This window comes from Manacus candei, unplaced genomic scaffold, assembly GCF_025592945.1.
Source record: "Manacus candei isolate 608988 ecotype Guabito, Panama unplaced genomic scaffold, ASM2559294v1 h1tg000023l, whole genome shotgun sequence".
NCBI classification, from domain to species: domain Eukaryota; kingdom Metazoa; phylum Chordata; class Aves; order Passeriformes; family Pipridae; genus Manacus; species Manacus candei.
In genome coordinates, this window is record NW_026138071.1 from 1,732,391 (window position 1) to 1,756,270 (window position 23,880).

At 41.1% G+C, this 23,880-nt stretch overlaps 1 protein-coding gene across 16 annotated transcripts in view; it reads right to left on the minus strand.

The window, feature by feature from the left end:
* KALRN (kalirin RhoGEF kinase) overlaps positions 1-23,880 on the minus strand; it is a 505,663-nt gene that overhangs the window by 310,728 nt on the left and 171,055 nt on the right. For all 16 annotated transcript variants that reach the window (XR_007904562.1, XR_007904561.1, XR_007904560.1 and 13 more), the window contains one exon: positions 20,399-20,513. Coding sequence is in view for 13 of the 16 variants with exons in the window: in XM_051787529.1 (XP_051643489.1) it covers positions 20,399-20,513 (115 nt within the window). In the remaining 3 variants the exon portion in view is untranslated. The remainder of the gene's footprint in view (positions 1-20,398; positions 20,514-23,880) is intronic.

Here is a 23,880-nt window from a genome sequence, read left to right on the forward strand (position 1 = left end):
TGGAACTGGACATAAAGCAGCAATCTAGAGAAATTTCACTGACATGTTGTAAAAAGACTTGGAGCCAGTGAGGTCCAGGCAGAGACAAACCTTCTGTCTCTGGTTTCCAGCCACTGCTCTTAGGGGACACACGGTGTGACTGCAAATGGCACAAGAATGCAGATGTGTGGGCTGCACAATGTCTGCATTCAACCCCTGCCCCTGGCCCCAAGTCAACAGGAGGGAACAAAAAGACAGAAAAAACCCAAATACTTTGGCAGAAGCTAACTGGTGCCAGAAAGGGCCCTCCTGCTATTCTCAAGCAAGTAACTCATTTTGGTATTCGATTTTTACTTCTAAAAAAAATTACTCTGAACTCAAAGCAATTCTGTTGTAAAATGATATAAGCTAGGAAGAACTCAGACACCAACTAGGTGTAAGAAAACCTTTTCCCTGCATGTAACCATGATCCCATGAGCTTCTGGGAGTTATTTTAAGAGGTGCAGATCGGAATTCAGCAGGTTTGTGTTGTGCTCTCTTCCACCCAGGTAAAAATCCTGATCGACATAGTTACAGACCAGAATTGGAATCCAGAGCTCTGTTATTTAATTGAGCAAATAAACACTATTTGAGAAGCTTCCTGTCTTCATTCAAATAGCAAAGATATAAGACACAGCTGTGTCCAAAAATGCACAATCACAGCTATTAAAGCCAAATCTGAAGGATGAATATTATAATTTTTCACATTCCTGTTAAGTTTCCGCTGGTAAATGATGCCTTCATCTAAACCCATTTACCCTCTTCCCCTTTTGTTGTTGCACATCTCCTATATTTGGATCATTGTCTGGCAGGTCTTCCTTGAAACAGCTGCTGAGATAAATATGAAATTAATCAGGGCTTTGTTTTTGTTGAAGCAGGGCTACATTTAAAGACTTGTTACTACAACAAAGAAATATTTGAACAGTAAGTAGCATTCAACTCTCTCTTGAGCATTTAAAGTCTTGTATTTGAGATGATTTAGCAGAAACAAAACAAAAATGCTTTACCAAATGAAAATTACACATTCTTGACATTTGCTGGAAAAAATAAATATTAGGGTTGTGCTGAAATATAAACACACTATTCTTGAAAAGGTTTGGATGAGCAGAGGCTATTAAAAGTAAGTTTGAAGATTCAAATCCACTGGATTCCAGATGAGAAATAAATATACATGGTTGTGCCTAGGACAACCAAACTAATAAGATTCAAAAAATAAATATATCTTTTTGCCTGCACTTTAAGCTTTTTTTTCATAGTCCAAGCAAGGAGACCATGAAGTCCATTTCACGTGCAGTCGCTATGAAGTTTAGTCTACAGCCAACACCGCCAGATTTTCACATAAGGAAAAGGATACTTTTCTCATCTGGGCAATGAGTGCTTGGGGCTCTTAGACACGGGATCCTAATTTATCAGTTCTCGACATCGGTGACTTAACAAGGGAGTGAATGGAGCATGGTGAACAGCTCCAGGAATTCCAGTCAGCACTGTAAAACACGGTCACCCCAGAGTGGAAAGTCTCCAGATTGCAAATACATACATTTCCTTGAAACGCGTTGTTGGAGGCAGAGAAACCCACAGGGGAAAGAACTTTTATAGCATAAATAAGCCTGCAAACATGTTCGGCTCATGCAAAGGGTGATTAATGTCGGTCTAGACAGTCGACAGCAGCACCTGGTAAAATCCAATATATGTCCAGAGGCAGACACCATGCCAAATTCCGTGCTGATGCAAGCAGGTATAACCACTCTGGGACTAGCACATTTGATTCAGGGCTCAACTGGGCTCATAGATGAGGACAGGAAAAAAAACCTCTTCAAAGATGGTAAAATCCCTTTTTCTACGTGGTAGTGACATTTCTTGCAGTAAGCACTCGTCGGTTCTCATACGCTGCTCCTGGCAGCGCTGGAGAGCAATGCACATCCATTTACAGAGGTGCTGTAATTAAAATAAGGAACTAGGGAGAAAAGATGAGACACTGAGTGCAGGTTCTCATGGAACTACCACTGAATTAAAAACTGAAAAAAAGCTTTTATAGCAGCAAAATATTCTGTTTAGTCCTTTTCAGATGAAATGTCTTTTTTTTTTTTTCGTTTCTTTTTTTGATCAGTCTACTAAAAAAAAAATGGGGCGGGAAATTTTGAATTTTATCAAAATATTTTGATTGCCATAGCATTTTAGAGGTATTTTTTTGTGAGAATCTTTTAAAGCTTTTGGATTTTTAGCTCACTGAAAAATCTGCACTTCAAACCAGCAAGTTCTTCCACAACTTAGCAACTTGGCTTCTGCCCTTTTGCAGTGCAGAGTTCAGCACGGGATTCGCACTTTCTATCTCCTAAGCAGAAGTGATGTAACTATTCTTTGAGACCTACAAGATTTGGCCAGAGTCCACCCACTCCATGTTTTATTTAAGGACAAACACTGGATTCAAGTGTATCTGTTAGGAGGAAAGGTTGAGTGCTACATCCCAGAAACACTCTGTGGTCCCTTCTACGGGTCTATTTTGCTATGATACTACAAGAGTATTTCAGTTTTCTTTAGAATTGCACAATTAAAAAGCTGATGCCTCCTTTTTCCCTGGGTTGGACAATGAGGGCTGACCACGACTAATAAATGAGTGGTACCCTTTTTTGGTTTTTTTTTGAGTTCCACCCATATACAAACAAAGCAGGTCTTCATAGGCACAATGATTTACCTAAAATAGTTCCCTTATCAGATAGATACTTCCTGCCATGCTAGGCTGGGTGAAGACTGCCTGTTGTATTACATTCAGAAGGGCTTGCTCTGAAGCTACAAATCAATCTATGTTATAAGATACACTTGTAAAATCAATTTTTGTGCATTCATTTACACAGCAGACTTTACTCATTCTTTCAGATAACTACCATGATGGCCACTGAGAGTGGAAAAAGTCCTTTTTACAGAGTTCTCAAGAGACAGTGGAAACTGATGTGCTATTGACAACCCAGCTACGAAACATCCAGCTCACATCCCATTTATTCTGAATCTGTCTCCTAGCAAGGCCAGGCTCTGTCTGTATCCAGCAAGAGGGGCTAAGCCTTGCCAATGAAGCTACTGGATGTGAGGTATCCCTTGTTATTTGTGGAGACATAAATGTGAGAGAGATGAAAATCACTGACGCTGACTGAGCACAAACAAGTCAATAACTCTGTATTTCACAGGGAGTGGAAGACCTGAGAGTGAGAAAGCTGGATCCAAAAAGCTTCTGGAAACCAAAGACAAATCCAACAGTCAAACTATGGAACCAAATCCTGGCAATAATCGTGCAAACCTCAACTGAGTCTCTGAGCTAATGCTCTGCCTGTCTTCCCAAGATCACTTCAGGTATTTTTCCAGCCTCAGATACTCTCACCTTTTTAGGAGACTGAGCTCCTTAGGTGCCTGTGTGTGGTCTTCTCGGGTTTACAGTCCATCATGCAAAGGCACTTTCCCACATGAATGGGAAATCACACACTGGTGTCATGGCAACACAGTTTTAATGTTGCTTCCCTTATGATCCTCAACTTTCATCATGACTGTAAGTAATTCCAGTTTTCCATAACTACCTCCACCCATCAGTCACCTCTAACTGGAAAAACTCAGAGTAACTGTTTTATCAGCTAAAGCAGGTTCAGATAAATGATGTAGTTTCAACCGCCTGCTCCCTTTTCCCTCTTAGCTATATTGTATCTCTATCAAAAGCACAATAAAACTTCCAGGCAAGCCCATCTACAAGTACCACATGTGAACACACATCACCCTATTCATCTCAAGAACTACATACCCCAGGTGGTGCTTTTCTTGCTGCCAGACCTGAAAATTATATTGACAAATTAACATACGTCAGGATAGGAATGATAGGAATTTGCTAGTCAGAAAACTCCTACAATTTATTGTTGATATCAGCAAGCCTGTGGTAATGAAAATCAGAGAGAGAAGAATCATGAAACACTGCACCTAAGGATATTTGGCCTAATATTGAGTCTCTCATTTGATCTGGAAAAGACTCATCAAACATACATCACAGGCCACATCTACTCCACCAGACTAATGGTTTCCTACCTGTCAGTTAAACTAATGCAATATAACATCCTGTGCAGAAATGGGCCTAATACAGCAGCTTTCTGTAGCAAGCTGAACCACCACAGCCATATCCCCACACCCCCCAGAAAACAGCTAATGAGAAACAACAGATGCCATTTCACAGTCGCTGTGCAAACCTCCAGCCCCACACTGGACACACCACACAGTTTAAGAAAAGCCTACTAAGTGTAACTCCCTGATACTGAGATACCACAAATATATGTAACTATTTTCTTTTCAATTACAGCTTCACATATGGCTGGAGCACTGCAGTCCAAGGGATGAGACTGAGCCAGGTGAGCCTAATTGGGTTACTCGCTTCTTTCTTGTGTTTTCTATGTAACAGCTCAACTCTACCTCTGCATGTTACCTGACTTTTCTTTATTGAAACTAGTGCATTTTTCCTTTGAACATGTATTTACCATATCTTCAGACACAGGGAGGAGGATACATAATGACAAGGAGAATTGCAAATAGTCATTGGCCACTTCAGGGTTGATTCACAAAAGATTAAGAGATATCACTTAATAATCTAAGCATGTGCTTATTTATCCATGCTGAGATATATCCTCTTTTACACTTATGCTGATTTTATATAGGAGTTGTTTATTGCTCTACACATATGCTTATCTAATTGTACTGAATATACATGCTTTATTAAACTCAAAAATGAGCACATTTATGGGTCTATCTGAAAGCAGAGCCCTTCATATTTTATTTATAAAGTGGGACAATAGAATGGCATTGACATAGAAGATCCTTTTAACTCAGAGGATTTAGGGTTGTCCCAAAGACTTTTCTATTTTTTTGCCAGAATCAAAGCTTTTGGGTTTTTTAATTAGATTTCCAGCCCATCTGCTTGCAAAGATAGCCTTGACAATATAAACTAATGCACATTTGTCTTGCTGAGTCTGCAGCCAGTGGAAGGAAACAATGAGACAAGGAGAATAGTGAACTTGCACTCTCCATCTTATTGGGGTGTTAACTAAAAACCCAATTCTGACAGCCTAAATACCACAATTCTTAACTATTTCATTTCTGTTAATTTTACCACAAACCTTCAGACACAATGTTTGTCAAAGCCACGAATTATTCACATAAGTTCTTTCCCATTTTGATGACTGTGGTGTACAATTCAGGCTGTCAATCAGGACCAGGAAAGTACCTAGCCAAATATTTATGCCTGCAATTATAATCAAAGATTTTGCTCTTTTTTTATTGTGTGGAGTAAAAAAGCGATCACAGCATAATCAAACTACTACTAGAAGCCTATAGTGGAAAAGATTGCAAAACCACAATTACTGTGGATTTGATGTAGAACCCACAGGAGCACTAGCCTAATGCATAATTTTAAGTGTTTTATGAGATAAAACTAAGGAAAACAGATTAAAATCTCTGTTGCTATGACATGCTTTAGAAACAGCAGAGTAAACAGCTCCAATACACTCAGACATTTTCCTACAATTTGAAAATAATAAGAATGCTGCCCTGGTCTCTTATGAGAGTGACACTATATCAACTTACATGCTAAAATCACCCACAAAACTAATGACTCTAAGTAGAACTGACTATGCCTGTATTTTTTGTAATTACCGATTCCAAATGTAAATAACTGTTTCAATCTTCTTTGATACAAGCTCCTCTGAAATAATTATCAATGAGTGTTTATGTCCATCAAGCAAACTCACACAGGTTGTTGGTGTCTGAAAATAAAGAGGTAAGATTGAGTCTATGATAGTTGCTGCTGCCTGAATTATCCCATTGTGGGGGTGCTGCATGGATGCAGTCGCATCCTAATGCTGGGTTTTTCAAGGACAGCGATGTTCAATGACCGTGTTTCTTCAATCCCATGGTCCGTCTGATAAAAATATCTTCCATCTGGTTCCTGTTTGGATGGTTGTGCCTCACAATAGAAGGAGCTTGATTAAGCAATTAAGATGGTGCATGAAGCACATGTTTACACTTGCTGGATATGGATGGACTTATGATCACACTTGACTGGTTTTCTGGAGGAGGATGACAGTACTTAAGAATTAGGAAAAGGACATGGTAAGTAGAAGCCCGCAGGCCAGGCAGGCCTTTTACTGCTTTGGTTGACTTCTTGCATCAATTTCCAAGTTTATTGTAGTAAATTAATGTGTTAGCCTGGAAAAGTATTGATATCCTCCTGTCATTTGTGACTAAGAGCAGATATGGTGAATGCATGTTTCCACCTTGATGATTTCCTTCTTATGCCCCTGGCAACTTACACAATGAATAAATATCTTTGCTCTGTCTTAAGATGTAGAGGAGTTGTGGAAAAGTCCTAGGGTTGGTAATGGCTGCCTAGATAGATTCTTTCTAGTCTGTTATTTTGAGATTCATTTGTTGCTTGATTCTTTTTGCAGAGTAGATATATATTTTCAATTCATTCAGATTCTGGAAGTCAGCTGTATCCTGGAAGAAGCAACAGGTGAATCCTGTGATCTTCACAAGAGGCACCAATCAAAGGTAGGAGGAACTAATGGTCTGATAAATCAGTTGAGACTCACTCATAAAATTACCTGATATATTAATTTGTTTCCAACTACCTTAAAATCCACACAAAAAATCCTGTTACATCATCTGGTGATAAAGGCTTCTTTGCTCTTCTCTCTGCCCCACCTAACTAAAATAGTTTATCATTAGCTTTGTTTGAACTTGACCAATATTTGAACTTATGTGATTTAGAACATAAAGTGCCACAGCATCAGAAACATTTAGCACTGCACGATCAAACCCACACTACAAGAATGCTGTCATAACCTGCTGTAGCATCTTAACACGCAACATGTTAAAAAGGATCTTAAAGAACTTTACCATGAGTAATCAGGTGTTAAATAAAACAGGGTCTAATGTTATGCTTTAGAGTATTTCACTTAACAACAAAGGCAGAGAAAACCACCTTTTTGTATTGCTCTTCAACAAAGAACAAATTACACCCCAGAAGATCTCTGAAAATTTCCTTTGAAAAGGAACTTACTCCTTGGCCACGAGAATGAGAAATACAAAAAGAAAATCAAGGACTCAACAAGCTATGTGCCAAAAAAATGTTCACAGGTGCAGGAATTAGACTTTTAACAGAATCCCTAATTACACATCTGACTTCTGGCATCTTTTCAAGGCAGCATGAACACAGTTAAAGTTCTTTGTGCATTTGTACACTCCCACAAAAAAAGGGAAAAATATGTTTTCATTTGTAAAAACAATTATAAGTCAACCTCTAAAAGGGCAATGTGAGCACAATATTGGCAAGATGGACTTCAGCTCCTGAAAACACTGACGTCACCAATTTCAAAAGCCCAGAAATGGAGATCAAGACAGCTTTGCACTGGTACTGTATATAATACATTAATTTGATTTATATTGTTCCACTTTCTGTACCTTATCAAACATGTCTGCTTTAATTTTCCAAGTGCCCCTGGGAATGTACGAAATATATAATGAAGACAACTAGCACCTTATTCACTTAGATGAATATTTCTAAACCTTGTGTCAAAGTTACAGCAGGTGGATTCTCAAGTGGCCTTTTTCTCAAAGGTATTGAGTGGTTTTTACCTAACAAAAATGTATGCCTTTTTCATATAATTAGTAGTGCCCAACAGGTCATCAGATAAGTGCTGCTGATGCTATTATACCACAGATACAATTTAACAGTCCATAAAACTACAGAGGTGAAGTGTCCTACACAATTCATTCCAAAATGAAAATCCCAGGAAACCTTTTTAGCTGACCATATTTCCCTGTCACCTACCATGAACAATCCAACACTGCAAAATCATTGGGGTGGCTGCTCTGGAAATTAAAGAGAAACTGAGATTTACAGTAAGCCTGGTAAGTGGGGAATGATATAACAGTTGAGTTTTGCCTTGTGAACAGAGAAGAATGAAACCCTAAAATACCTGCACATATTGCTTGTGTATTTGATTCCTAGTCTAACAGTTCATTAACAAAGCAAAGCTCCCAGACATTCTTCCTATGGGTAAGATTGTTCACTACTTTCCTATGTACCTGCTTTTTAATTAGATTTTGGAATGGAATTGCAGCTCCTACCACAAATCTCCAGTGGGAAGCAAAATCTAAACTAATCTGTGATCCCAGAAATGTTTGCTTCTCCAGATGCAGTTTCTGAACTAACTTACAAATGTCATAGAAACAGAAGAATGGAGAAATAAGGAGACATAACCACAAAATTGGATGTGATTAATCAGTGTTTTAAGAGTTCAGTTCTGTCTTGTGAATGGAGGAAAAAAGAGGTCTTAAAGAAAAACAACATATTATCCATTTGATTAATTCTTAAACTAAGAGTTTACTAATAAGCTTTTCCAGCCATTCTTCCCGTGTGCAAGATCACCCATTAGTTAATCAGGCACATGCTTTTTATTTAGGTTGGGTTTTGGAACTATTGTTCTCCCCTACATTCTTCTTATACTCCCAAAAATCACTGCATGGCAAAATGGTACATTTGTAATGGAGACAGGTTTTTCAAGCACATTTTCTCAGGTCAGGCAGTAACACAGTACACAGCCAATTTCTTACACAGTGCTCCCAATTCAGCACTGGGAAAGGCAGCTTTAAGGCCCTGTCTCCCAGAAATTAGAGGTCTAATCAGTGCATGCCATTAAAGGGGATGTGTATTTCTGCCTCATACAGCATACCTATAACCAAAACACTTAGGGTTTTATATCTTCAAGATGTAAAATATCAATTAATTTGGTTTCCCAAACTTTAGGGAGTATGGACTGGTAAATTCAGGTTATACAGTTAAGCCAAGGGAGAAGAAAACTCAGTGTTGAGTCCTGAACTAAAATGCAGGAAACTCTGACTGTGTGTCTTCTCTTATGTTCTAGGATGGCACCTACCTTAGTGCAAATGTGACCTAAATGGGTGACCTAAATTAAACCTCAGGGTCCATGCAATTATCACCTACAAAGATCACAAAAGACATGAGCAGAGCTGCTAATAAACATAGTCTTTAGTTGGTGGGCTAAGAAGAGCTGCTAATTCTTCCAAAAAGGAAATGTAATTTTAGTCTCCAATTAGGACTGACACACAACAGAAAAGCAATAAAAGGAAAAAAATCTGCATTGCTGCATTAGCAGAGGACTTTGGCCTCTAGGGCAGTCAGCTGCTGAATCACAGAAGACTGAGATAGAAGAGACCTAACTAATCATCATAGCCAGGGATGTTGTTGGTACTTAGCCAAGAAAGAACAGTAATCAGTACCAGAAGCCTACCTTTCTTGCAGCTAATTTTTCACTAGCATTAAATTAACATGCAAATAAAGAAGAATGATGGGAAACTATTTTAGACTTAGAGTTTGTAGCAATATAATTTAACGAATATTAGTCTCCATCCACCATGACTGACAGCATGAGTTTTCTATATGACATACAAAGTGTACATGCACAGTTGATGAAAGATGTACAAGAAGCCCACTTGGAGTTCTCTAAGGGGAAAAAAACCCTTTTACTCCCAGTGGGACATGATGTTTGCCCATGGAGCAACTCAATATCATGCAACAGCACTTCAGAACACAGCATTCAGTCCTGACCTGAAACTAAGTGTTTTGCAGATCATGCCTCAAGAACACCAGAGCCATGAACCATGCCTTGCAGAATAGTAACCTGCAGAGAAAATTTGAAAACACTCCCTGGAGTTCTAAAGTGTCACAGCCCCTGTATGGGTACAATGTGTATTTTAAAATACCATAAAGTTCCTGCTAAGGATCCCACCCATCTCCATATCAATGCTGTGCTGGTATCCATATTATTCTATTCCTTAAATGGGTACATTTTATAACTGCTTGGATGCTGGACCCTGGTTTGGGACTGGTGGAGGAAGAAGGGTTGAGTTTTACCAAGCAAAGGTTTTTAATGAGTAATTCTTTCATACTAAACTTCAAAAAAGTAATATTTATTCAATCCTCAATGACAACATCAATAGCAGAAGCATCTGGCTTGCCAGATGCTCAAATAAATAATCTATCAAACTTAAGTCATCCTTCTAGTGCAAGTTTGCTAATAACACTGCATTAATATTAGAGATTGTCAATTTTTTGTATTCATGTGTGAAATGGGGGAAAGGCATGGGAAAGGCTTATGAAAGCAGCCTGAATCTGGCTGGAGATGAACTGCTGCTGCTACAGTTTTCAGAGAGAGATGCAGTTATTCTACAAAACCAGTCCTCTGCTACAATTTCTATCCAATGACTTTAATCCAGAAGGAGCACTCAGCAAAGATATCCCTTGTAAATGCAGCATCAAACCTACAGCAGGTTCCTACTTTCCCATTTGTGCTGTAGCACAGGTATGTGCAAGAGGTGGAAGGTATCTCCCCGAAAGCAGTCGTAGGACAAGAGAGAGCTGTTCTGGTGCTTCAGCTTGTTGGTGAAGTACCACAAAGGAACTTTCTAAAATACTGTATTGCTGGGAAATTCTCCAGAGACTAAGATTTCTCTTTAAAGTCAGACATAAAGTAAAGCCCTGTGTACACAGGCAGGGAAAACCAACGCTCCCTTGTTAATAGTAGAAAAGTACACTGTGGCACACGTTGCAGACTAGACAATGTTTGCCAAGCCAAAAGCACGTCTCTGTTACACTTTTCTCTTTTTTCTTAGGGGGAAAGGAGAGAGTCTAGAATTATTTTTCTTATTTTTCTGATTTTACTTTGTGTTAAAGCATCTCTTTCTTTTTTTCTCTTAATCTAAGTAGCCCAACAGTCTCACACCACATAGTTACAATCACATTTGCTGCAAGCAGCTGTGCAGGATCCACAGGGAGCTCTGAGCAGTGCCAGGATCCACAAGAAAGACATCAAATACCACAGACTTGGTTAGGAGCACCTTGTGGAAAATGAGAAGAAACCATTGATGAGATTTACAACTGTCTACCAAACTTGCAAACAGCAGGGAATTGAGCATCCCAACCTCTGAGACAAAGTTTACCAGTCCCAACCCACACTCAATCCCACATGTTACCATGAATTGGTCATTGTTCTATTTCAGTATGATCCAATTTTCTAATACCATAAACTAGCACATGCTTTTATGAGCATGGGAACTGCCGAACCCTTGGTGGTGGTTTACACATTTGTTATTAACCATTAGAGAATCAATGTGACTCTTACATGCTCTGGAGATGCCTCCACACCTCTAGTCTCTGAAAAGGGCTGAATTCAGACCACCTTTCCCTCTCTGTGGACACTAATTAGGTCTCTTTCCTTGATGCAGCTGTCTATTCTCATTAAATTTGTAAGAATTTAATATTCTTGAGAGTCTTCTCTGACAGATTTGGTTTTACAGTGACTGACAGACAGCACGATGGCACAAGCTATTAATCATTAATTTGGAGACACAGTTAAAAATACATTTGTGAAAATGCATCATTGGTCCTACCCAAGCTGTGTACTGGGGAATCCAGACTTTGGAGCAGCGTCCACAATACCTCCACACATCCAGTAAGGATAAGGATCAGGCAGTCTGGGCTGGGACGACTCCACTTCTGTGTCTCCCATTACTTGTTCCATATTGGCACACAGTAAAGGTCTCATCCATTCTCAATGGGAGTTCAGAAGAGCTTTCCACTGACATTAAGATACACTTGACAATATTCCCATTACAAAGAAGACTGCAAAGCACAGCAGTTGTTTTCCTGCTTCTAATGACATCCATGAAGAGGATGGCATAAGCAACTTCCAAATTGTAATAATTTCTGAGAGTAAAGAGGATATAACACATACTGGAGTTACTGATGAGGAACACAAGCATCCACAGTGGAACAGTCTCTGCAAAAACCGTAGGAAAGAGATCACCTAAAAGAAAAGTTAGGATTGGCTGAGCCACTGCACATTCCACTGACAGCTGCTGACAGCTTCAGGAGGAACCACACGCCGCCGGTGCCAGCTCTGCTGCCAGCACAGCGCTCCCACAAAACATCTCTGCCTGCTAATTTTAGCTTTTCTGAATTACTCCCCACGTTAACACAAACTTGCCTTCTCCAAGGAATTCTCCTAGTCACTGCTGCCTGGACCTCTCAGAGTACTGTGGAGCCACAGGTCTGATGGTTAAAAGGCCCACAAGGAACACGCAACAGCTTTACATCAGCGCTAGCACGACAAAGGCCAGGGAGGGCTGGACGGTGAGGTGTACTGCAGAGACTCACAGACCACTTGTCAGAGAACCACTGAGAAAGAGGATGGAGAAAATGATGCTCTGCATAAAATTTATAGCAGGCTGTGGTGCCCGCCAGCTCCCTCACCAGCGAGTGGGTGCAGAATATATCCTAGTTTACAAGTTTATGCCTTTTCTCCATCACCTCAGCTCCTTCTTCCAGGCAGAAAATTCCAGTACAACCAACATGCAAAAGCCATTTAGGACAAGGAACAATGCTGATCTAATCCCCAGTCCGAGGGCCTGGACAGAGCTCAAAAAGCAGAGTGTGCAGCACAGCTGTACGTGAGACAGCTCAGGGGATGGGATCAGGCTCCAGACCCTGCCAGTGCCACTGGCAGTGTCACTTGGTCATGGGGGCTCCTGTATCCTCGCAGTGGCAGCATACATGATGAAGGGGGTTGTTCTACTGTTCACTCCAGACTGGGAGAAATCCAAGCAGAATCCTCAGCATGAACCCCCTGTTGGAAACGCAGTCAGGCACTACCTACAACACTGCTAACAGAAATACAGCAACACAGGGAGCAGTTGCACAGGGCAGGCAACCATCCTCTGCAAGAGAGCCAGAGATCAGCACTCCCAGCTCATGCAGAGCAGATGAGCAGCATCTGAGACTCCCCTGAGAAGACAGCTGAGGTTTACTCAGGGCCTTGGCAAAGCTCAGACCCTTGAAACACACTCCTCAGCACAGCCCGTCAACCCTCAAGAAGGCTCAGCTGATGCTGCTGCACCAAATCACCACCCATACAGGAGGTACATATTTCCAGGTCAGCCCTGTACCCCCTGGCCATGGGAGAAGCACTGCCACAGGCATCTCTGACTTTTCTCAGAGGGTTTTAAGAGCCATCCACTCCCTCCTCTCACAGTAAGAAAGAGAGAAGCCAGGTGTGGAGGTGCTGCAGAGCTACAGCTGGGCAGCAGCTGCCTGTTGGTTGCTTTCTGTGCAGAGGACATGGGGGGCTGCAGAGAAGGGCTCCACTCACTGCCATCCCTCTGGCTGCTCTGAACTTGCAGCCTGAATGCACTGCCTGTGGTGAGGAGAAACACCCCACAGCTGGGAAGGTGGGGCTGAAGCAAAAAGGCCAGATCAGTAAAACCAAAAGGCATTGGTCCTGAACTGGGTAGAGACACTTGCTTTGCTGCCTGGGAAGAGCACAAAGTAAAACAGTGACCTTTGTTTCATTGGATGTGTGCCTCCTCAAGCCCTTTTCCCTGGCTCCACTGAAGAAGGCGTGACTGAGCTCTCACTGGGCTGGAAAACAGCCCAGTGCCAGGAAAAGGAACTTCTCTTCCAGACCTGTGCATTTTTTTTGTATGTTAAACTTGGCCTGCAGGGCTACCTCCACAATCCTAAATCTTCAAATCATTAACCCACTGAATTTTTGTTGGAGATGGCAGATGAATCATAAAGAACCCAATATGACTTTGAAATCTCAGCATGAGTCTACATGGTTGGCAGTAAGAGAAAACTGAACTCCCTTCCCTACACTGCAAAATAGAACAATTGCCTTGGAAATAATTCAGACATAATAAATGAGGGATTCCTTCATATTAACTGTTTTCAACTGCAGATTTATAGTCTAAAATTAAGCAGATGTTGAGTGTTGAATAGAATGCTTAAAAACACAATGACAAGTTGAAATCCCAGTTTCTCTGCATGTGGCAATCAGCAATTTCAATTATTTATTGGAATCCAATTAAAATATAATGAAATGGAACAACCTATACTTAAGAACATAGAAATATTGTATAATTTGGTGTGAAGAAACATACTGAATTCAGATTTTCGGGTCTTCCAAAACGGTGCAAAAATTTTGTATACAAGACAGACAGCTTGCAAAAGGATTTGCAAAGTAATTTCTGTGTCCTTTGAGTAATTTACTTCAAATAACAATTTCAGTCTTGAAATAACATAAACCTTTATTTTATTTATATATTTGAGTTCCCAAACTACTGTTCTGAAATAAGGCAATCAAATCTTCATGAGGTTGTTTCAATATTAACATCGGGTTACTCTCACTTGCTTCTATTTCAAAATAGAGATATGCTTCCATTAAACCCATACTGATGATGGCTAATAGAAGTGAGGTTCAGAGCCCAGTTTACCCTGCCCTTTATTAGTCTTTAGAAGAAAAAGGCTATATGAGCTGTGCAAGTCACAGTACATTAACTGCAAATCTCTGTATCATGTTATTTATGTTGCCCATCACAAAACCAGACTAAAAACACTTGCACTGTTATCAAGCTGGAAGGCAGAGCAGGGCTCAGCAGCTAACCAAGCTGGAACCACTCAGGGCACTCCCACCTCCCACAGAGGACAGAGAAAAAGAGGACATCTGATTTAAGTCCAGAGCTGTGCAAGATCAGACCTTACACTATCCCAAGAAACCAGCAACAGGCAATAAAAGCAGGAAATAATTTGGAAACCAGTACTGAAGCTCCCACCACTTACCTAAGGTTTGGGTGGATTAAAAAAAATAATTCCAGGGATTAAAAATAAACATAGGAAATTAAAATTATGTACCTGTTTTAAAAAACCCCACATCTTTATACAAAACAGTATCACAAGAGCTGGAAAGACTGTTTTCATCCTTCTTTTGCAAGACAGGAGTGACAAGATCTGGATCCCTCCTGATATGCCTTCTAACAGGGTCTCTAAGATGGGTATGCTAAGAAACCTGCTTCAGTTCTTCAATCTGTTGATTTTAATGCCTTTATTTTTGTCCCATTTGCAGTGTAGACTGAGGCCAAATTGTTTACTTTAGCTCAGTCTTGCATAGTGGATTGTAACGCATCGCTTTTACTTTCCCTCTCTAACATAAGCATCCCCAACACCTTCAATCTTTTCTCATAACTCCTGCTCCCCAGGCTCTGGCAGCTCTTATCACTGCCTCTGCACCTCTAGGAAGTCCACATTTTCTAGCAGTTTCTGGTAAAAAGTTGCCAAGCTTGCAGCTGTAGACACTGCAGAATGCCAATTATAGCCACTGTTCACTCATCTAGGAATATAATGCCTCAACAGGTTGTTACCACATCTGGAATTAAATCAGAGATCCTCTTCTGAAGACCTGATCTCCAACAAGCAGTGAACGTGTAACTTGGTCCTGAGGTGCTCAGTAAGGTGACACAGGAAGCAAAACAGAGCAGTGTGGTCAGAAGCCCTTTAATAGGACAAGCCAAGACCACCATTATTTTAACAGAAGTCCCCCAATCCCTAACGGATGGTGATAATAACATCACTTACCAGTACCACACACAGTAGAGGCTGGATTTTAACTAGCTATTGGGGGCAGAAGGCTCTTAAAATCCCCAGCACTCGTGTCAGTTATATATTCCTAATGAGTCTCTTGCTCCAAAATACCTTACAATTATCTGTTAAATCAAATTATATCTGAAGAAAATACTAAACCTCCATTAGGCTCATCAGTTTCACTTCATTTTTTTACTGTGGTATTTTGATACAAGTGCACAGTGGAATAATTATCGATGGCACCAGATATTTAGTTACTAAAATTAGTATGAATTCCCTGGTGTTATTTTTTAAATAGATGGTTATTTTTGTAGATCTAAAATAGCCTCTGGAAAAAAAAAGTCCTCAAAAGCTCCTTTTGTGCTAGGATCACATAACAGAAAGCAGAGCTCTAGGGTTTAATTCCTATCAATCAACAAAATGAGTTTCACACTACTCCTGGCCAGAGGAGCTAATATATACAGTACCACAGGTCACCAGAGGAGAGCTTAAAATAAATCCAAGAGTGGGTGAGTATTGCTACATTTTACCATCCCCTGTATTGTTCTAATTTTACGAAGCCCCAGTCACTGAACTAATTATTAGAGGCACTTCAGTTGTTTTACTGATCCTAGCACCTTCCATCAAACTCGGGCAGCTCTGAGGAACTGTTCAAACACACAGGGCTGGCTCTTGGAAACACTTTGCTGCTGTTATGAGCCCTGGATGTCCCCCAGAACAGGGAAATATTTGAGCAGGTTTTTGAACAGAGGACAAATAAAAAGTAGATGTCTTTAAAAACACAGGCCTCCAAGGCATCTCGGGTTTCCCCCTCTGCAGAGAGCACAGAAGATTGCTTATCTTGGCTCCAGAACAGATGGATGTGTTCAGCCGGAAGATTCACTGTAGCTGACAGAGAACATTTCCTTCATCGTATTGCTTCTCCGTGCGAGGAGATAACTCAGGCTAATAATATTCTGTCTGCTTTTTATCCTCCTATAGCCTACGCATAACTTAATTCTTAATTCCAAAGGGCTCGCAGAGGAGATTGGCCTGGTGCTACTTTCATTTCCACACATATAAATCAAAGCTCAGTCTACTGGAATAGATGGCACTGCACTGGTGTTAAAATATAAGATCAGCAAGGCCAGAAGATTTCCCCTCCTCTGCCTGAGCATAAACACCATGTTATCCTACATTCAGTCACGCCCTCCAAATTTCTAAATATCGCATCCATTTAAATTTGCATATAAATAGGAGCTATCCTGATTCACAAGAAATAGAGCTTTGCCTACCCAGAAAGCATCAGTGCAAATGTAAACCAAGCAGAAAATGGCAGAGTGGTAGAAACTTGGCATCCGTGGCAATTACCTTTACATCTAATGAATAGAGTCTTAGTTCCTTAGTAACTAATTACAGTGGAACTGTTTGGAGAAAAGGACCTCGTGATTTGCCTGAAAGAGCCAACGTAGGGCACCGAACCAGGACTGCATTAGTTCACACCGTCACATACCCACTCACCACCTTCTCCTGGCACCCAAGACTGCAGGAGCAGGCTTTTGAACCTTCCAGGAGCCCTAAGTCACCCCAGGCACTATGGACTGAAAGGTTACCATTTTGGGAAAGGAAAAAACTGCGTTCCTAGGTCTTCACCCCCACGCAGTAATCCTCAACCACACAGGGAACCCCGCTGCCTGCAGGCACCTGCCTGACCATGACTCCCAGCTGCATGAAAGCCCTCACTATTCTGCTCTAACTCAAGCACACACAGCCGCTTTCAGAAAACCCACATTATTATTCTGGTTTTGAAAAAGGAACTGCAGAAAGCTGAATCAGAAACTTTCAAAAGTGCTCGCAAGACCCTGGTTTCACTTACCCTAATCTATCATCACATTTCATCACCAATCTCATACCTGCTCAAAGCTCCCAGCGCTGTGCCACCTCTGCCCCCTCCATTAAGATATAAACCAAGGGTTAAGTGACAGATTGTATCAACCTGGATAGCAATCTGTCTCACTCAGGAACCAATGCACCGGGAATAAAGAAAGAATTATTATCCTGGTGTCAATATGATGAATTACAGTCTCTTTTTACTAAAAAAGAATTTCCAGTTTTTCAGCTAGCACAGAAAACTCTTCTGCTTTTAGCACTCAACATCAGAGCAGTTTCTCCTGACATCCTGTTCAGAGGGTCCGCTAATGAAATTATTCATTTTGGTAGATGGCTGATGCAGTTAGTCACTATAGCACTCATCTTGGAACAAACATGAACTGAGAGCCAACCATAGGAATTGCAACTGCTCTGTCCATATATTTGTTTCCAAAAAGTAAATAAGTTTGAAAGCTCTGCTGATTGCCCTTGTTGAAGTGAACAAAATGTCTAGGGAAAATGAGTTTTCAGGGTTTCCTTACACCACACAGGTTACATAATCCCACGTGCCAGACCCATGAAGTTTGTGGTCACATTTCCCTCCTAGAGCAGCAAGTTCACATCTGTGGCACCAGACAAAATAGGACTAGAAGGAACCAAGAGACATCACCTCATGATCGATCATACCCTCCTCGTAACATTTATACCCATGCCAAAGGTTTGTCTATAGAGTAATGGAAGGATTTAAGAAGTTAGATAACTTACAAATCTACTAGAAATCTCTTCCTTATAACAAGCCTAAGCTTCACTTGCTTCAGTGTAACACTTTTGTTTGTCTTAGCCCTGTGAATCCCTTCCTTCTGCAGTGTCACAATGTGCTTCCACAGACCCTACTCACACCCTAGGCTGAACAAACTCTACCCTTTCAATCCTTCCCTGACAGGCTACTCTTCCAAGACCCACTGATCACTCTTGCTACTTTCTGCTCCACACCCCTCAATGTGCAATATCCCAAGAAGGAGACAGTACTCTAGCTAATGTCTCCAGAGGTCCAATCTGCAAGGATCCTTTGGAAGCTTGTAGAAGTGTTTCACATGTCCCTCACTGCTGGCACATTTTCTGAATGGGTGGTTGTATCACAGAGGAAGAAATGTTCTCTGATCCTCCAAAGGCTTCACACATCAGGGCAGGATAAGGCTTTGCAGTGGGGACCGGTGGGGGTAAAGCTTTTTTAGTGTTTCTAGAAAGACAGGCAGCTAGATCTTGTATTGGCTCCTTCAGCATGCACCTCTGACCCCAGTGTCTGCATCAGCAGAGAAAAATCACTGCTGCACTGATCCAGAGCAAGGCAACCAAAAGCAGCATCAAAGACTGAGCTAATCAATTTAGTTGTGTGAGTGGGGAGCAGAAGGGATGTATCTTGCTATTGCTGCCACCTCCATGAGGGAAAAGCAATTAATAAAAAAGGTTGACACGTTAGAAGGTCATTTTTGCTCTGCAATTGCTTGCAACCTCAAGCAATGTCATATCTTCATACTTGCAACTATGCAAAGAAATGATAAGATGTAAGGGAGTACTTTCATTACTGCAGCAGCTGGAGGGGGATTGTCAAGCCCTGGGACATGCACTCCTAGGGAGTGACCTACTGCTCTCCCAGCCCCACAGCATGTCCGTAATCTCGCTCACAATATGGGTGAAAATAGAGCTGGCTAGAGGACAAAAGGGGAGTGGTGGGGAGAAAAGCAAACAGATTCAGAGATTCAACTACTAACAAAACCTTGATGACCGAAAGTTCAACGCAGCAAAAAGTTAATCACCAGAGGACTTGTGACATCCAGGGAACAAGCACTGTCAGATATGGCACACGCAGCTGCTTTTGCCACTCACTCTCTGCAGCCAAGTGATGAGTCTCCAGAGAACCCTCACCCCTCTTCCATACCAAACACGACCTTTGTTCTTTGCACATTGCATGTGTGACCTGAGACCCTTACCTCTTGACTTCCAGATGCAGCCAATTCCCTTGCCTTTCATGTCCTAACTTCACACTCTTTGCAAAAACATGAGCACTGCTTAACAGTGGCTTTAAAAGAGAAGTTGCTCCTGGGTGGCACAGGGTGTGTTATTGCAACCCTGAGTGTCCCTTCTCAGCCCCTTACCTACCTGGGGATAACATTCATCTCAGTAGCCAGTGCAGTAGTTACTGGGCAAGGATATTTGGCAAGCTTAAAATCAGGAAAAGGAAGCTGGATGAGGGCATTCATAGCCTCATACCCCCTGAGGCTGGATCAGAAATACTTGCCTGTGCACTGAGCCCTATAAACGGTCTCCCAAAGCCTGCAAAGATAAACATGCTCTGGCAACACACCTTTCCACCAGCATCCCTGGGAAAAGGATGGGGACCTATTTGTTGGAGGAGAGCCACAGGGACTAATGTGGAGAAAGGTGCTGGTTTACATTCAGAACAATTTGAAATGGCTTTCTTTGAAAGCTTCCCCTTAAGTCCACCTATGTTCCCTCCCCAGCCTGGAGAAATCTCCGGGAAGTGCTGGAGCAGGAAAATCTGCCTCCTTGTACAGGCGCATTCTCCTCCCAAGCAACTACAGTCCCCTTCCCCAGCTCTCCTGAACCTCCCACAAGGTATTAGAAAGCAACAAACAAGACAGCAGGCTCTCTGCAGCTTGCTATATTTAACTGCAGGCCTCTGAGCACTCTCCTCCTTTGCAATCCTCTAAAACAGTTGCACAGAAACACAGGGAATGAGATGCTCCTCGCTGCTGTGACAAGCCAGGAGCCTGGGTTTGCTCACACTGCCTCCGCTGTGGAGCTCCTGCATTGCCACGTGTGCGATTAAAACCACCGGGGTGTACACAGGAGAAGGAAGGGAACACTTTTGTCCCTCCACCCCAAGAACTCAAGGTACTAAATGTTCATACTTGGAAAGCAGCAACTGCCAAGAACAAGTTCTCCACCCACCCATCCACCCTAAGCTTTGAAGTGTTTTCTTTCGAGCTTTACCTTGGCACGCTGGCCAAATAAGTCACAAGTTTCCGAAGGTCTTCCTGCCTTATTCTGTCATGATTGCTGCGGGCTGGGAAGGTCAAGACAGGACCACCTCGTTTATCACGGCCACCTGTGGAAAATAAAGGATTGTTAGAAAATCAGGCAGGAAGCACATGTCAAAAAAACTATGTGCACTGAATTGATAAACATAAATTACAGCACATTCAAGAGTCCATGCACTCTCTGTAGCTTTTAGGCTTGCCTAATTGAGGAAGACAGGCTTGCATTTGCTGGAGCTCCAAAGGGGAAGATATATATTAAAAAAAAAGCCCACACTAGGAAAATTGCTTCTAGCATTTCTTCTTTCACCTAATCCCATCAAATCTAATATATCTGCCAATCCAAGCAGGCAAAGCTAATGAAATCCTACTGTGGGGATAGTTTTAGACTGGTCAACATCAGGAAAGTGAAAGCATTTTTTACTGTTGCTCAGTGTGTTGCACAGTTCATTGCAAGATAGTTTACAACGTCCTGCCAGGTTGAAGGGATGTATCCCAGTAAAGTTTATGCAGTACAACATTCTAATCTATCAGATAATTCATTAAAATTGAAATTTTGAGTACAAGTTCATGCCTCTTATGCTTTCTATTTAGAAAGTTGTTGGCAATCAGAATAATCTTTTAGTTTGGTTTTTTTTTTTTTCTGTAGCTTTCCTGTCTTAAAATCCACTCCCTTTAAACTGCCAGTGTTTGGCACTCAGTCTTTTACAGCAATTGTCTGAAGGCTTAGCCATAAAGGAATGACTCTACTCTGAACTATACAGTCACAAGTACAGGCATGAATATGATCTATTCTACTGTACCTTATTTTATTCTCTTCTGTGACTAAAGTTTAAGAAGCTCAAAACTGAAGTCTAATGCCTTATTCAATGTTTAGTTCTTTCTTCACGTATTATCTCAGGAATTTTTCCAGGAATTGTGTGTTTTTAGATACATGTTTGCACTGTTATCTAGGAAAAAGCCATAGCAAAACTACAGCTCAAAAAGCTACCATGGAACTGCAAGGACCTCACAAACAAGCTGTAAAAATGCAGATGAATTTGCACTAAAAGTGTAATCCCTTTACCAGAAATATCACTCCTAAGAAAGGAAAATCACGTGCTTCTCTGAGCTAATTTACTTGGCCAACAAGAAGAAAAGGCTACACAAGGACATGCACATCTCCAGCACTGATCCATGTTGCACTGCCCCATGCAGAACTCAGGGCACCTGAAGTCTGTGCTACTGGAACATTCTTGTTACTATTTATACATTTTCTTAAAATACAGATTTATTTTTTTTTTAATTGCTAAGACCTGTCTAAGGAGTCTTCTACAGTGCTGCTGCCTGTACCAGACAAAATCTGTTACACAAACTTCATCTAAACTTCTACTAATAGAGATGCCACTGGTACCCCATGTTACAGTTCATCAGTCCACATTCCCATGGTTTCCAGTGGATGCAACATACCTGAATGGCTACATTGTGCAACTCTCCATTGGAACCAGGTCACATCTGATTTGTTCAGAGACAAAAATGGAGAGGAAAGCAAGAGATGTCATCCTTATTTTGATCCCTCATGCAGACAGGGGTACACATGGAGAAAAAAAACTGTCCTGCCTAATCTTGCCCCAAATCTCTGTGCCTGTTGTTTGCCTTTGGCTTCACACCACGAAGGTGAGGAAGGTCCACTGGAATCCAGTGTCACCTTGGCTGGTCCATGTCTCTGCCACACAGCATGAAAATGGGGGTGTAATGTAAAACGGATTCAATTTACAAGGAAATAAGCTCATTTAAATTTTCAGACCTTTTTATGAAAAAAGCTTTCCATTTTAAGTACATTCTCCCTTTGTTGAGATTATTTCACACACCACATCAATGCCAAAGCCATTATATCATGCACGATGTGTCCAACAGAAAAGCAAGCCAGCCTATAGAATGGCAAACCAGTACAGTAACTAAAGCTGGAGGGAAATATTTTTTCAACACAGGAAGCTTTTCAAGGTTTTGAAAAATTTCCCATCATATCAAGATGTAACTAAGGCTTTCAAAAGCTTCCAGATACTCACTGAAGCAGAGACCTTAACTTGAACTGCATCCCAGAAGATCATGCTACCCTCTACACAGTCAGGCTCCCTCTGTTTCTTCATTCCCAATTATTTAAATATTTGTACAACTTTAAAAAGTACTAAGAGATGAGATCAGGAGACATCCAAGCCCACAGTTATAATCCTCCCCCAGGATATGAAACACTTGTAAAGGGCCATGAGCTTCCCAATCAGCCCTCATCACTTTGATGCTGCCCATTCACCTTTACCTAGTAAACCAAAACTCATGTTTCTGGGACCCCTTTGACACCTACAGTTCCACCAAAGTGAGCTCTGCAGAATAAATAAATAATTTTTAAAAATTATCTAAATTCTGGTAAGCTGAAAAAGTGAGAAAACTCTTGACCATTTTACTAATGGTAACACAAGGATTTCAGCTACAGAAAAGGAAACAGGATCCAGAACATTCCCGTCGTGTCTTTGCTTCAGGATAAAAACTGTCCCTCGACGGTTCATCTAAACTGTCCTCAGGGGAGCAGGATAAATAAGGCTCAGGCACAGGGTCAGAAGTTACCAGGACAGACTGGGGAAAATGGGTTAATTCTCATTGGAGGAGGAAGGTTACATGATGACCCAGTTGGAGGTTTCTGGATGATGGAAGGATAAATAAGTGCCTGAGTTGATTCATTCTAGTCTTACAGCACAGAAAAACAACGAGACATGGGGCAAATCTCAAGATATATGAGGTTTAGAAACAAATGTTTCTCATTTGTGATAAAAGTACTGCTCTATGCTTTGAGCAATAGGGTGAAATTATTATTACAAGTGCATCATACATATTAGAATCCTTCAGCTGCTTCCAAATTATTCAGTTCAACTCAAGCCAATCCCAATTATTGAGAAATCTGTATTTTTTATGAATGCCTGCATAATTTATGATTTTATCAAGAGCCTGTATGAAGAAACATCAGATTTCTTCCAGAACAAACCATGGTATGTTTAATTCACCATAAGGCTTACAGATTTCAGTAACTGTGGTTTACTCCTCTAAATACTGATAATATGTACCTTTCTTGTTGCACTTTATAACCAAAAATGTCAGCTTTTCTAGGCAGCCTAAATATGATCTTACCACCATCAAACTTCAGACACCAAACATGTCTATATGAGGACACCTATCTGCCCTAACAGAGTCTCTGGACAGGTAGCAACAGACACTAAAAAAGAAGAAAATCCTTTGGTATCAGCCGTATAGGCAGCTTATATTGTTCCTTTTCTTTATTATTATCTTTTTACTGAGGGCAATAGTGTAGTACAGAGAGAGGGGAAGAAATTCAGCCCAGATCCCACAGCAAGTTCACTTGAAGAACCAGTAGAAATGAGGTTTTCTGACTTGGCCCACTATGTTAGA